Source organism: Aspergillus brunneoviolaceus (assembly GCF_003184695.1).
Source record: "Aspergillus brunneoviolaceus CBS 621.78 unplaced genomic scaffold BO95scaffold_90, whole genome shotgun sequence".
NCBI classification, from domain to species: domain Eukaryota; kingdom Fungi; phylum Ascomycota; class Eurotiomycetes; order Eurotiales; family Aspergillaceae; genus Aspergillus; species Aspergillus brunneoviolaceus.
Genome location: NW_020290820.1, coordinates 31,404 through 45,772, shown reverse-complemented (window position 1 = coordinate 45,772; position 14,369 = coordinate 31,404). Strand labels below are relative to the sequence as shown.

Below are 14,369 nucleotides of genomic sequence, written 5' to 3'. Positions count from 1 at the left end.
TTTTTTCTTTCCCGCAGGTTTCGCAGGCCAGGCCCGCTCCCCTGCCTATCTTTCTTCCATCAGCTTGTTCTTGTCATTCACTTGTCGCGGAGGTGATCGTTCGTCTGAAAAGTTCCAGTCGCTGTGTGTCATCATGGGTCAAAAACGGCAGCGCGATGCCAAGGGCGCAGATGTCCAGACGAAGAAGCAGAAGAAGAGCGCCAATGCGGACGTTGTTACTGTGAACGATCTCAACTGGAAGGAAGTTGCGCTGCCCGATCGTATGGAGGATGCAGGAGGCTTCTTCGGACTAGAGGAGATTGACGGCGTGGACGTTATCAAGGCAAGCGGTGAAATTAGGTTCAAGGTATGACTTCGAGCTGGTATTCAGCTGCAGACAGTGAAATTGACGTTCGCAGGCCGCCGCTGGCAAACCGCCAAAGTCGATTCTGAAAAAGAAGACCGCGGAAGAGCAAGAGGAAGAAGCAAAATTCGACGACGAATGGGCTGGAATCAGCGACAACGAGACCTCGGAGAAGGAGAAGACGGAAGCACCAACCACGGAAGAACAAAATGAAGAGCAGGATGAGGCTATCAAGTCCCCTGTGACGGACAAGCAGCAAGAAGCCAAAGATAAAAGGAAAGAGAAGAGGGATAAGAAGCGGCAGGAAGCCAAGGAAGCAAGGAAACAGAAAGCCGATCAGAGCAAGAAGGGAACCCCGAATCAGGAGGACAAGAGCATCAAGTCTGGTCTTTCTTTCGCCGCTCTCGAGGACGAGGAAGAGGATAACGGCGTGGATATTTCCGAGTGGGAGTCACTGGGACTCTCTCCGGAAGTGCTCACCGGTCTTTCGAAACTGAAGTTCTCTACGCCCACTCTGGTCCAGAAGTCTTGTATTCCTCCCATCCTCGACGGCCATGACGTGGTAGGAAAGGCATCAACAGGTTCCGGAAAGACCCTGGCCTTCGGTATCCCGATCCTGGAACACTATTTGGAGATCAAGCGCACGCAACTGCGCAATGTTACCCAGAAGAAGAAGGAAGACACGGAACCCATCGCCCTGATTCTCTCGCCCACTCGCGAACTCGCACATCAGTTGGCCAAGCATATTGGTGACTTGATCCAGCAGTCGCCAGGCGCCAATGCACGCATCGCCCTTCTCACGGGAGGTTTGTCCTTACAGAAACAGCAGCGCTTGTTGGCTAGTGCGGATATTGTGGTCGGAACGCCGGGTCGAGTTTGGGAGGTTATGAGCACGGGCCAGGGTGTGATCCGCAAGATGCAGGGTATCAAATTCCTTGTCATCGATGAGGCTGATAGATTGCTCAGCGAAGGCCACTTCAAGGAAGCAAACGAGATCATTACTACCCTTGATCGCATAGTGGATGGAGACTTCCAGTACGAAGAGAAGGAAGCGACCGAGGAGGAGGAGAAGAAGAACGAGAGGCAGACCCTGGTCTTCTCTGCTACTTTCCATCGGGACTTGCAGCAGAAGCTTGCCGGCAAGGGACGCTGGACGAGCGGTGATATCATGGACAAGAAGGAGTCGATGGAGTATCTTTTGCAGAAGCTGAACTTCCGAGAAGAGAAGCCCAAGTTTATTGATGTCAACCCTGTCTCGCAGATGGCCGAGGGACTGAAGGAAGGCATTGTCGAATGTGCAGCGATGGAAAAGGTAAGCCTACAGTCATACTACCGTCAAATAATCACCCTCGCTGACCAAATGACCCCAGGACCTCTTCCTTTACACGCTACTTCTCTACCATCCCAAGCACCGCACCCTTGTCTTCACTAACTCCATCTCGGCCGTTCGTCGTCTCACACAGTTCCTCCAAAACCTCCAACTCCCCGCGCTGGCCCTCCACTCCTCGATGGCGCAGAAGGCCCGTCTGCGCTCCGTGGAACGCTTTTCATCCCCCACCTCCGACCCCGGTTCGATCCTCGTTGCCACCGACGTGGCGGCGCGTGGTCTCGACATCAAGGGCATCGACTTCGTCATCCACTATCATGCGCCCCGTACCGCCGACACCTACGTGCACCGATCCGGTCGTACGGCCCGTGCCGGTGCCTCGGGCAAGAGCGTGCTCATCTGCTCCCCCGAGGAAATGCAGGGCGTCATCCGCCTGGCGGCCAAGGTTCACGCCAACATGGCCAACGCCAAGAAGGTGCCCCTTGAGTCTCTCGAGCTGGACCGCCGGGTCGTGGGGCGCGTCAAGCCCCGCGTCAAGCTGGCGGCGAAGATCGCGGATTCATCCATCGCCAAGGAGAAGATCTCCGCGGAGGACAACTGGCTCCGCAACGCGGCAGAAGACCTGGGCGTTGATTACGACAGTGAAGAGTTCGACGAGTCGGCGGGTCGCGGTCGCGGTCGCGGTCGGGGCCGTCAGGAACGGCAACGCAAGGCCGGAGAGACCAGCAAGGCCGAGATGGCCAGCATGAGGGCGGAGTTGAAACAGCTGCTGTCGCAGCGGGTGAACGTGGGTGTGAGTGAGCGGTATCTCACCTCGGGACGGGTGGACATCGAGGCGCTGCTGCGTGGCGAGGGCAACAGTTCGTTCTTGGGGCAGGTGGATGCGTTGGAGTTCTAATCAAGGGGCCGATGAAGAGGAGAGCAGCTCTACCTGATGCATGTATATACCTAGTAGACATTGTACAGTTCCGTTAACATGCATGCTCTGTCCCATGTTATTGCCTTGATATGGTAGCCTTCTTGGACGCTGGGTAGCGAGGTAACTTACAAATTGTGTAGAATGAATCCGCATGAAGGAGTCAACGCAACACATTACAGAAAGGTCTTTGACACACGAGCGCCAGATAGATGATGATCATTCCTTGTCTTTCGAGTACTCTGGGAAAAATCCCCACCTCCGCCCGGTTTGCCCTTGTGCAATCAGGTCCAACTCTGTGAGCTCAGAGCACTTGTCGCACCCAAAATTCTCATATTTTGAAGAGCAAAAGAACAATGCCTCCCAACATACCGCACATAATGCGTTCTAGCCTCAGTCACAGCCTTCTGCAGCACAAGAGATACCATGTCAACGACCAGTAACGAACGAACCTTTCTTAGACGTCCATGAAAACCCAACATCAGCAACCGCACTGGACCTCACCTATGAAACGAACTTCCCCTTGCCACTTGAAACAAGTCAACCAAGCCACATCACTCCCCCAGACCTGACACCCCTCCGACCACTTTCTGACTGGTCCCCGACGTTCAGATGGATGATAACAGGCGCTTGCTGCATATCAAGCTTGCTCGCCTCCTTGGCCGCCAGTTGCCACAGCCTGTGTTTATCAGGTGCGCAATCCCTGTTCATTACATGTCAGGTATACTGCGCAGTGACCTGTCCCATCCTCGGTGGCCGTGGGCACTTTCGCTGTAAGGGCCTTCTCCCTTTACCTTGCTGTTTTCAATTATCCGGCGGGTACATATCATCGCTTCGCGAGTTCGGCGTTGGCAGCGCAGAGCTTCTGCCGGAATATGCTGGGCGGTGCCTTCCCCTTGATTTCTCGGCAGATGGTCCAGAACGGTCCAGAACATGAGCCTTGGACCCGCAGCCACCGAGTGTGCTGGGTGTCGTTGGGGCTGCTTTGGACCTGGTACCATGAGCTATGGTCTGGTTTGGACCTCGAATCCGACGACAAAGCAGGCTGGCTAGGAAGATGATGGATTGACGGGCAGATAACAGGTCTGCAAAACGGGTCAGAAGACACGAGATCTATAGTGTGCGCATCGAAAAGTTGATAACAAGATGAATGAGGGTCTGAAGGAGCTATGGAGGGATTTGACTCTATATCAGATAGTAAGAGGTGAGTGGAACCGGCCTTACCACATGCCACCCCCGAATTGGACAACGTCATCTCTCCATCTTCATCATGAAGCCCAGCAAGTACGGCATGTGTGTAACCAGAGATTCATAGCATGATTCTCTTCATAAAGTGCTGCTAGCTCCGAGCCAAGCCTGGAGATAATTGTTTTCTAGATGCCATATAATTTGATGCATCGTCAAATGACCATAGGGTTCATTACACAGATATCCTCGAAAAAGCGCCATACACCATCAAGGTGTCTCCCTTTCTGGAACGCAAATAGGGTATTACGTATCCACACAGAGTCTACGGACAAACTCCATTCCACATACTCGTACTAAAGGCAGACTCCTCTGTAATATCGCATTCGACAAAAGCTATTAGCTGCCTCAATCCTGAGGTATGTTCTACATTGAAAATGGATGACCTCATCAACACACAACTATACCGCCCGACCTCGAAGCCGAGCCGAGAAGCGCCCCACCCGAAACTCTGGCGCGGAACACCCGCCCACGTAGGGTTTCAATTGGGCGGATTCCACCCGATGCGCCGGGTCCATGGATCCCACGTGGGCTTACCGAGATAGGAAGTATGATCCACTCCGTTGGGATGCGCCAGGCTTTTTCTTCATTTTTTTTTTCTTCTCGAGGCTGGATAGAATCACTTCAACCTCGAAGCTATAATCCTGCCAGAGATTACCAGGGCAGCTGTCTACACAGTAAGTACTCTGTCGCATACTCCAATGGCATCATCAGCACATCCCCAGATCAAACAACAGTTAACGCCCATACTACTGTACAGTACAATCACATCATCGCCATCGCAAATCGATAAGACCCTACCTAACTGACCACGCCAACCCAGAGTCACCGCAGTCATCACCAGGAGTCACCACCAGAATCCGAACTAGTCCCTATAAATCCAGCCTCGCAAGCAACATCCCACACAGACACACACACACACACACACATACACACAGATCCCCCGTATTGAATCCACAGCAGCAGCCTCAGCACAACACAAAATGTCGTCCCTCCCGCGCCTCAGACCCCTAACCCGGCTCCTCCTGCGCCCTCAACGCCCTCACAACCACCACCACCTCGACCCCCTACCAACTCTCCCAACCCCAACCATCATCACAAAACCTCAAACGCGCACCCTCCGCTCCGCAACCGCCACCTCCGCCACAGCAACAACAACCCCAACAACCCCCCGAACCATCCCCGGAAGCCAACCACCAACCCGCCCCCCCAACGAAGCCTACGAAATCACCCAAGCCGAAACGCAGCTCACCACGCACCCGCTCCTGCAGACCCTGCGGTGCGACAAAAGCTACACCGAGACCCGGCCGCACCTGTCCATGATCCCCGCGCACCGCGCCTCGCACTTCGTCGCGGGCACCCTCTCCGGCGCCCACAAAGTCACCGTCCCGCCGTACGTCTTCACGCGGACCAAACCAACCCAATCCCCACAGCGCGAACCACCCCACCATCCGGCGAAAGCACCGCAAGCACCGCAAGCAACGCTCGCGCAAACCATCTCCCTCTTCCACCTGGGCACGACCCTCAACGGCCACCCGGGGTACGTGCACGGCGGCCTGCTGAGCGTGATGTTCGACGAGACCTTCGCGCGCTGCGTGGCGGCCTCTTTCGCCAGCGGGGTGGGGATGACGGCCAACCTGAGCGTGGACTTCCGGAAGCCCGCCCGGCCGGACCGGGTGTATGTGCTGCGCGCCGAGACGGTGCGGGTCGAGGGCCGGAAGGCGTGGGTGGAGGGGTCGTTGACTTCGCTGCCTCCTGCGGGTAGTGCCTCCGAGGGAGAAGGGACGATGGTCGCGGAGGCGAGGGCGTTGTTTGTCGAGCCGAAGTTTGCCGAGGTAAGTCTTTCTCTTTCCTCTTTCTGAGAGTAGGGGGAATAGTGGCTGATCGGGTGGTTGAAATTTAGTCTATGGTGCCGTTGTATCGGAATTGATGGAGTCGAACATTGTGGTGGGCTGCAGTGGGAGAGTATAGTGAGGAGTTCAGTACGTGAGTACAGTGAGAAGTGCGTATAATACCCGGCGTTGTCTTTCATACTAGAATAAACATAGACCAACATAGACATAGACACACATAACATAGACACACTAAATATAGATCAATTTATTACAAAAACAACTTTTACACACTCATTTCACCATCGCCATATTTGCATTTCTATCTAAATTGAACCAATACGGAGAAGGTCCCGCCTGGAAACTCCTTTTCCCCTTCAAAATACACATGAGAATCAACTCACACCCAGAAATGCCCACCCGAAATTGAGAAACAGAAAAAAAAACACAAACACATGCAAATCATTTTCCGTCAACGAACCACTTTCCCCTGAGGTTCCCTCGACACTCTTCTACGACAGAAGGAATGCACCCTGGCCCTCTTTGATGGCAACAGACAATCGCTCGCGAAGGGTGTCCAAGCTGCTGTAGTCGGGAAGCTTCAGGTAGTTGACACAGGTCATGACACTAGGCAAGTAGTCGTCGGGGGTGTATGGCGGTTCGCTGGGCCGACAGACCACCGTGAAGATCGGAGTGAGACTCTTGAAGCCTAGATAACATACGTTAGCAAGTCATCATCCGTTCAGGGTGTTTTAAAGGTTCCTTACCGCCAATCGGCAGCTTGGGACTGCCGGTCACAAACTGTAAGAAGTCTCGTCGTTGTTGTGCATTCAGCTCGCTCATCGTCTGGAGCAAGTTTCGCACGCTCCGGCTGTCCATGTTGAAGCCATGGTCAGCTTTAATGGAGTCCATCAGGGCTAGAACCAAGGTTAGTAGGGTGCTCTGACACATTCTTAGGAAAACACCTACTCTCAATAGTCCAATCCTCCTCGGCGCGGCCGAACAGCATAACCAGTTCATTGGGAGTGAAGGTTCGCAGAGCCGAGTAAGGGAAAACCTGCGAAAAGCCCGCTCGGAAGGCTTCCACTTGACGCTGGACTCCACTGCCCAGGGTCATGTCCACCACTCGGTCCACGTACAGATCCACATTTTCGATCACCACTGGGATGTTCGAACCATTCTTAATCAACTCAATAGCTGGATATCCGGGTAGTGTGAAATCTAAGCTTAGATCTTCGACCTTAACCCCATTGATTTCGACGGCTTGGAGCGCCTGGGCTTTCTGGGTCACAGACAGCCCTTTGTCCTCTTCGATGGCCTTTTTCAAATTGGCGTAGCGCTTCAGCAACATCAGTGAATTGGCCAGGTCCTGGTCGACAGCCTTCACGGTCCCAAGCGACGGCGCAACGAAGGATGAGTTATCGGCAATGCGGAAGAAGGCAGGGTTGAACGAGATGTCGATGATTCGAGAGTCGAGCATCGACCGGGCAACAAATTTTCCGAGGATCTTATACAAGTGCAGTTGTTTCTTGCCGGCTTCCGATGCAGCCTGTGCCTCACTCATGGGCGCAGGGAACAGACCGCGCTTACCGAAAGCGTATTCTTCGCCATTGGCGCAATCGTTCTCCCTCCAGATCTTCAGCTTCTTCTTCGAGAACTCTTTCGAGACGGTGGAGTAGAATTCAAGAGTAGGGCCCAAACCGGTACCGACTTCCTCAAAGTATTCAACCTCCAGCACGCTCGGAGAAGACCCATAAAGCTCCATCACTTTAATGGCAGACTCCAAGATACGGCTTCTTGAGATCCTCACCTTCTGTCGCTGCAAGCGACCGAGGATAGGTCGGTCATCGCGCCGACTGTCGTTGCGGCTGTCATCACCGTTCTGAGAATTGTGCCACCTCATCATTGCGCGCGAATAGCCGAACGCAGTTGACTGGAGGAACAGGTGCCGCGTCTCGAACGGAAACAGGAATGGGAAGAGGCGGGCGAGGTCCTCGCTCCAGCTAGGGAGACAGCTACTCGCCACGATGAGAGGCTCTTCCAATTGTCGGTTGAGCTTGGCAGTCAGCTTAGTGTTGATGAATTGGGCCAATGGTTCGGGCTTCAGTGCGACCAGCTCTTTAGTCTCTGCAATGATGTCGTCGAGAGTGGCATTCATCTCGTGCAAGACACGCAGAAGCTGAAGGATCATCGCAGTCGTGGGGCCTTGACTGAGAGAAGCCGGCATCTCTTCACCCTCGGTCTTGGCAGAGCCGCCAGAGCCTCCCTGGGCGATGGAGGAGGGTTCTGGGGGAGGGGGGCCTGGGACACGCCGGAATTTGACTGTGTGAACTGCTGACCACACGTTTTTCACGCTTGGGTCGACATGCTGACGATTGTGATGCACTGCACGGTAGATGGTGGTATCGCTAGACACAGGGTGATCGTCAATGCTAAACTCAATGTGCCAGTCTGAAGGGATCGAGGCCATGGCAGCCGCATAAGAAGAGAACGGTCGACCTGCCGTTGCCAAGGAGCTACCAGATGAGGGGTTGGGGGCGGCGCTCGGTGCAGATGTCGTTGACTTGGAAGCTGGCGTCTGCGATGGTGTAGCTACACGGGTGCCATCTTCTTTGCGAGCAGTCACCTTGCCGGAAGATGCAACCTCCATGTTGACAGCAGTAGGGTCTTGAGCATTATCATCCGAAAGGTCTTCATCGAGATCATCCACAATGGCGTCTAGCTCCTCGTCGTCACCTTCATCATCATGATCGTCGTCATCGCTCAATTGCCGTTCGTCTGCGCATTCGAGCGGCTCATTGTCATGTTCACTTTCGGCGGCAGCTTGCTGACGTCTTGATCGCCTCAGTCCTGACTCAGACTCGTCACCACCGGCGACAGTCTCTGCGGGGTGGGTCGAGTTATTCGTCGTGCTCGACGTTCGTGGCAGCTGAGGGCTACCGCTGCTGAAGCGCTCTGCGTCGGCTATTTGCTCACGGAGGCGGGCTGCATTTGCATTTGCGAGTTGGGCAAGGATTGAATCGTGATTACGCGCTGGCCTTGGCCGATCAGACAGGCTGATTCTCGGATGCAAGAAATCATCCAGGGCCTTGAAAGTCGCGATGGCATGAATCGACACCATAATGTTGCGGTAGGTTCTGGGGATGTCGGAGTCCTCATCTGCCACAAGCTTCAATCGGAGTTGCTTCCCAAGCATGTAGGCGGCATTGCTACGTGTATTCTCCAGTGAATTGTGACTGACAGTAGTGACCTCAAAATGCTCAGTCCTGCTGAGCAAATCCTGCAATTTCTGAATGAGCACACTGAAGGGGGTAGTTGCAGTACTCTGGCTTTGGGCCCTTTCCGATATGGTCGACCCCATAAAGGCTTGTAAAAAGGCGGCACGAGCTTCGCGCATAGACGTAGCTAGATACAGTTAGCACAAATCAGCAGGTAAGGACGAGCCTCTTACATTGAAAATCTCCAAAGACCTTGAGAAGTACTGTGATGATGCCAGAATTCAGGAGCTCTGAGCTAGTAATGCTCTCCAGGGCATCACCGTCGAAGTAAGTTGCCAACTTCTTGAAGAGGAAAAGCCCCTCGTCAGTCTCATCGCCCGAGTAGCAGGCCTGGAGATCGGAAGCGAGAGTCTGCAATTCTTTTAGAGTCTCCAAGGCTTTGTCCCGCATGTCCTTGCCTTGACTAGCTTCGTATTGACTGACAAAGCCCTGAGCGTTGCGGATTACGAGGTCCTTCATGGCATTGGCAATCTTATTAGCAACGAGCTGACCTGAAGCTGACGACGAGCTTTCGGAAATGTCATCATTATCTTCGTCCTCCGGTTCATCATAGTCATCTTCTGCGTCATCGTCGTCGTGCCCATCCTCGTCGTCTGAGCCTAAAACAGAGCTATCCTTGGCGGGGGGTTCCGCAGCGGGTTTCTCTTCCTTGGCGGTGTCCTTCGTGGTGGTATCGCCGGTCTGCTTTTCCAGCTTGTTGGTAGACAATGGCTGCTGAGCAAGCTTGAAGATCTCGGAAATGACCCCTTCGCGGTGGAATTGATGCCGATAGACATGTTCCAGGCGCGAGAACAGGAGTTCTGCGCAACGAATAGCGTGAGACACCAGCGTGGGGTGATCGTTCTGGGACAGGATCGCTGCCAGGAAAGATGCGTAAGGAACCGATTTCAGAGCATCTTCAATCAAGCCGACGTCCAAATTGTGAAGCATCTTGAGTTGAGCGGTGAGAACCTTTTGGCGAACTTCCAGATTGACAGTGCTGGAGTAAGCATCGGTAAGAGTCGGCAACAGTATCATGGCAAACCGCTTGAGTTCCGTTTTACATTCCAGCAGCAATTCGCGCCGTCTCTCGGCCGACTCTTGCGCCTTGGGATGCTTGGAAATGCCACTGGGCCCGATCAAACCTTCGAGTTGTGGGACATGCCGGCTCGGGACGCTAGGCAATAGCTCACAAATGACATCAAGAGTTTCAAAGACCTGCTCCTTGGGACGGTGGATCAATGCTTGCATGACCAATACACTGTCCATCTTCACAGCCGTATCGTCCAAGTTGGCCGGAGGCGACACACCCGTCAGGATCTGGTATAAAGTGTCGACCACGTCCATTTTGAGCAGCTCCACGGACAATTTAGGGCTGGCTCTCGAGGTAATCGCGAGTACACGCAAGAATTGAGTGTGAATATGCGACCCGATGAGGTTGGTGGTTCCGGGCAAAAGCAATCGAAGCACAGCTTTCAGCATGGCGGGTTCAATCAGCTCCTCCAACTTTTCCGGCTTGTGTTTATAGCTTTCAACGATCCGCGAAACGCAAAGGCACGCCTGTTCAACCACCTTGGGATCATTGCTGGAGAGCACGTTGAGCAGGGTCGGCATCACATCACGAACAACTGGAAATGAGTCGTGAGGTAGATTGCGGCAGCAGTTGGCAGCAGTTGTCACGGCCGTGCGCTGCGTGCTGGTAGGAAAGAAATCGAGGTAAGTCAGACAGGCTGTCAAACCACCTTCCCGCACGATCGAGGCAGGAAAGTCGACCGAAATCTTCGCTAGAGTCTACGGCATAGCGAGTTAGCGTGCATGTGTGAATAATGTGCAGAGCATAACTTACGCTGAGAGCTTGCTCGGCCAGGTCAATGAACTGGATGTCCAGTAGTTTCTGGCACAAAACTGGGACAGCTCCGCCATATACAACATTGGCCACCGAGCCACGAAGGGCTTCCATCAGATTGGCCAAGCAGCGACACGCGAGGAGCATGATCTCTGGGTTCTCCTCACCAAAGTCGTTTGGCTGCATCAGGGCCACTAATTCCTTCACATATGGGTCCGGAGAGAACTGGCCTGAAAGGTTATCCTCGTTGGAGACTAGCAGGAGCTCCGAAAGTTCTTGGAGAGCTATCAATTGAATGGACGGGTCATCTTTCATCCTCAAGTTGTTCAGGATATCGCGCAAACGCGAGGACATGCCTGACATCATGCCGCTCAGAGCCCGTAGGGTACTCTGAAGGCCTAGGTGACCTCGAGCCCCAAACAAACTGTTGTGGAAAAGGTCCGCATCATCGTCACCATCGTCATCGTCGTCGTCATCGGCCAAAGTCGACGGAATGGTGCCTTCATGATTGTCACTTGGCGGCGACGATTCGTGCTCTTCAATGTGGTCCTGCTCCTCCAATTCCTCTTCGGCCTCTCTCATAAGCACATCGGGATCGATCTTGGAAGGACGCTTCTTTTGTCGGCGCGCCGGAGACTGGGTGGTCGAGGTACGATCTGTAGCAAAGGGTCAGTTCTCATCCACCACTCTTCCTCAGCTGGAGGTTCTGCTCTTACCTTCCGACCTTCCACTCTTATTAGACTTCCGCCGAGATGTCGGAGGCGAGACTTGAGTCTTGGTTGAATCCTCCGTGGGCCGCGAGGATGAACTACCGAGTTCGCAGTCAGTACATTCACTGTGATGAGAAAGAGTCCTAGGTGCGACTCACCCGGATTGGGACATAGTAGCTGGACGGTTGCGAGTGCCGCGACGGGTAGCAGCAGTAGAAGCCGCCGGGGGTGCTGCCGGGGTAGGAGGGGACGCTGCACGGCGCTGTCGTTTGCTCTTCCGTGGAGTAGATGAGGGGTTTGTTGGGTCGGAGGCTTCCACGGGCTGGTCAGGACGAGGGGCCTTGCGCTTCCGAGTCGACGCCGAACCAGCGGCGGGATTCGTAGGAGAAGAGCCGGCGCTGGTAGACGGCTGAGGTTCTGCAGCTGATCTCGCAGCAGAACGAGTAACCCTGGAGGACATGAGAAGGTGTTCACTTCCAGCAAATGATGAAAAGGTGACGCGAGTTGAAGAGTAGACAGAAGAGTGGGATCGGTGCGATGGTGTAAGAGAAATGTTTAAGGGTTAAATCGATGTTGGGTCCAAGGGAACCGACACGCAGTCAAAAGACTCGGCCGCATGCACAGCTCGTCGGACACGCCTCCGCGGATACCGCTATACTCGGACGGACCGGGGTGTTGAAGCTTGTTGGGGGAGGGTTGACCAAGTCGCGAGGGATCAGAAATGAAGCCAGAGCAGGGATCCAGACGCCAGACACGACAGAAGGGAACTGATAGTGGGGAAGGCTCAAGGGAGATAGAAGTGATATGTACCTGGCGGCAGAGGTGGAGAGTTCAGCGGATGGAAGAGCGGAAGCGTCCTCTAAAGGGTCCTGGCGGTGAGAATTGGGCCTTTGTTTGGCCATATGTCGATTGCTAACCAGAGCTAGTTAAGGAGGGCTCGCTCGTCAGTCGATGCCGTTCAACCCGCCATTCGTTCACTGTCGGAACTGTTGACCGTGAGGGAGTTTAGGGGGAAGGTTGGGTTTGGGTGAATAGACTGGGCTTCCGTCGACGATCCGGGGTGAGTTTCGGTGAAAGCCGATCAGGCGGGCGGATGAGGAGCCGGAGGCTAAAGTACAATGTAACTTAATGTTAAGTTTTGGGTCGAAGAACAAGAACGAACAACTATAGAGATTAGAAAGTGGATGTGATTTACACCAAGGCAGAAAGTGTTAAGGAGAACAAGAGAGCAAGTTGATGGATGAAGTTGGGGGGAGATGAGGGGGGGGGGAAGATTGACTGATTGACGTGGTGGGTGCCGGGCGGTGATGGCAGTCAGTTCGGAGAGCGACAGACTACCCAAGTGCAAGTAACTACCAACATCAATTAAACTATAGCTTGATATCCTCCGAAGCATTTACACTGCTCCCTGCCCTGTTTACAATGGAGAGTCCCCGGGTTGATTCTATCGCTCACATGTCTTAGGTACTTTGCATGATGAATGAGCTTTGTTGCCGGCTCTTTTCCTTACATATCCATTATTCGTATATGTATATCCACCTGAAGCTCCAGCCGAGTCTGCTTACTAACAAGGCCAATTCTCACGAGAGTGATCGTGGATCTGATCGTGGGTTTCCACCGGAAGTACGGAGTTACTGCAAAAAGTAACGTCATTAAGAATGCACCGGGGCCTTGCTTATTTGCAGGAGACCTGTGCAGTTCTTCCGTGCTTTACTGAATTAATATGGAGCTTGTACGTAGATACTACGGACCGAGGTATGGAAGCACTCGGGTCTGTGCCTGACATAACTGAAGGGCTGTTTCAGAACATGGAAGGACAACCGGGTACTCACCACTTCCCTTCACAACAGTCTCAAGTAGAATCACCGTAGTCCCAGCACGCAATGGTGGCATCGGCAATCCTCATCGAGATGCAGAAATGCAGAAGAGCGCAAGGGGCGAGGGCCATGCGGATGACTGCATCAACGCGCGGGGTCCTTATCACTCGCATTGGCCCAGGATGTATGTAAAATTCATTCTTCTTCTCTCGACCGAAACTCAGTCTTGCGTAGAAGGGAATGGCGGCAACCGCCACAGTTCTTAATGTGGCTTGTTGCTGATATCCCTTACAGACTGGCCGAGCGGGGATGTTGGGGCAGCAAGGTCTTGCTTGCTCTGTTTGAGCGTCGAGACCAAAGGGCGAGACATAGTCATGGCCAACGCAACGCAGGCAGTGGAATTGAGTTGAATCTAGAGGAGATGAGGTTGGCATTCAAGCATGACTGAACTATGAAGATGTATGTATAGCGGCTGCAAATCGATGCAGGCGATGGTAGTTTTGTGGTGTTTTGTTGACATACAGTAGTCTAGTGTCCCTGCTGGAGAAACAGAGTGGGGGGGATGGATTTCCCCTCAGCAGTTCACTTCATTCTCCATAAGACTAAGAAGATCTAGTCCAGTCGGGGAAAGAATGTCCTCATTCGGAGGAAGGAGTCGCTCGCTTCCTGAGTCGGTGCCTAGAAATTAAGCCTAAAGTCCGAGGCACGGGCGGAGATTTGAAGGCAGCCGAGCCCATGCGACCAGCTTGGGGGCAGGCAACAAAGAGTAGCCTACAATAACTACGTACCCCGTACGGAGTACCTGGTATAATAATAAGGAGATCAAGTATAAAAGAGCCTCAATGGGATGTGAGAGCAAGCACCAGAGTATACTGGAAATAATGTATTATTCTTATCAACCGAGCCAGCTGTACCTAGTAGATGGCGAAATCTCCCCGATTAGGAGAGAGAATCACATCATCACCACTAGGTTGGAGTAGTTTTAGACACACCGAGCGTCCATCTTGGTCGTTTTTTTTTTCTCTTCCCGCGTTGCTTTGATTTCTTTTTCCCCGCCCACCGCCGCCGTTTTTCCC

The 14,369-nt window shown here is 53.5% G+C and overlaps 3 protein-coding genes across 3 annotated transcripts; 2 read left to right on the top strand and 1 right to left on the bottom strand.

Moving 5' to 3' along the window:
• The first annotated feature begins 72 nt into the window (after positions 1 to 72).
• mak5 (ATP-dependent RNA helicase MAK5) lies at positions 73 to 2,620 on the top strand. The gene is made up of 3 exons (XM_025584646.1): positions 73 to 346; positions 399 to 1,655; positions 1,714 to 2,620. Exons 1-3 carry the CDS (start codon positions 134 to 136, stop codon positions 2,566 to 2,568), a joined length of 2,325 nt encoding a protein of 774 aa, XP_025437333.1. The 5' UTR covers positions 73 to 133; the 3' UTR covers positions 2,569 to 2,620.
• Positions 2,621 to 4,460: 1,840 nt separating this feature from the next.
• On the top strand, positions 4,461 to 5,917 carry BO95DRAFT_399476 (PaaI family thioesterase). Its single transcript, XM_025583824.1, has 3 exons — positions 4,461 to 4,508; positions 4,592 to 5,666; positions 5,735 to 5,917. Exons 2-3 carry the CDS (start codon positions 4,815 to 4,817, stop codon positions 5,759 to 5,761), a joined length of 879 nt encoding a protein of 292 aa, XP_025437332.1. The 5' UTR covers positions 4,461 to 4,508; positions 4,592 to 4,814; the 3' UTR covers positions 5,762 to 5,917.
• A 39-nt stretch (positions 5,918 to 5,956) lies between these two features.
• On the bottom strand, positions 5,957 to 12,716 carry BO95DRAFT_447481 (HECT-type E3 ubiquitin transferase UFD4). Its single transcript, XM_025587628.1, has 8 exons — positions 12,287 to 12,716; positions 11,635 to 11,925; positions 11,483 to 11,574; positions 10,767 to 11,422; positions 9,115 to 10,711; positions 6,633 to 9,068; positions 6,431 to 6,580; positions 5,957 to 6,372 (listed from the first exon to the last, which is right to left on the bottom strand). Exons 1-8 carry the CDS (start codon positions 12,376 to 12,378, stop codon positions 6,176 to 6,178), a joined length of 5,511 nt encoding a protein of 1,836 aa, XP_025437331.1. The 5' UTR covers positions 12,379 to 12,716; the 3' UTR covers positions 5,957 to 6,175.
• Between the last annotated feature and the right edge of the window lie 1,653 nt (positions 12,717 to 14,369).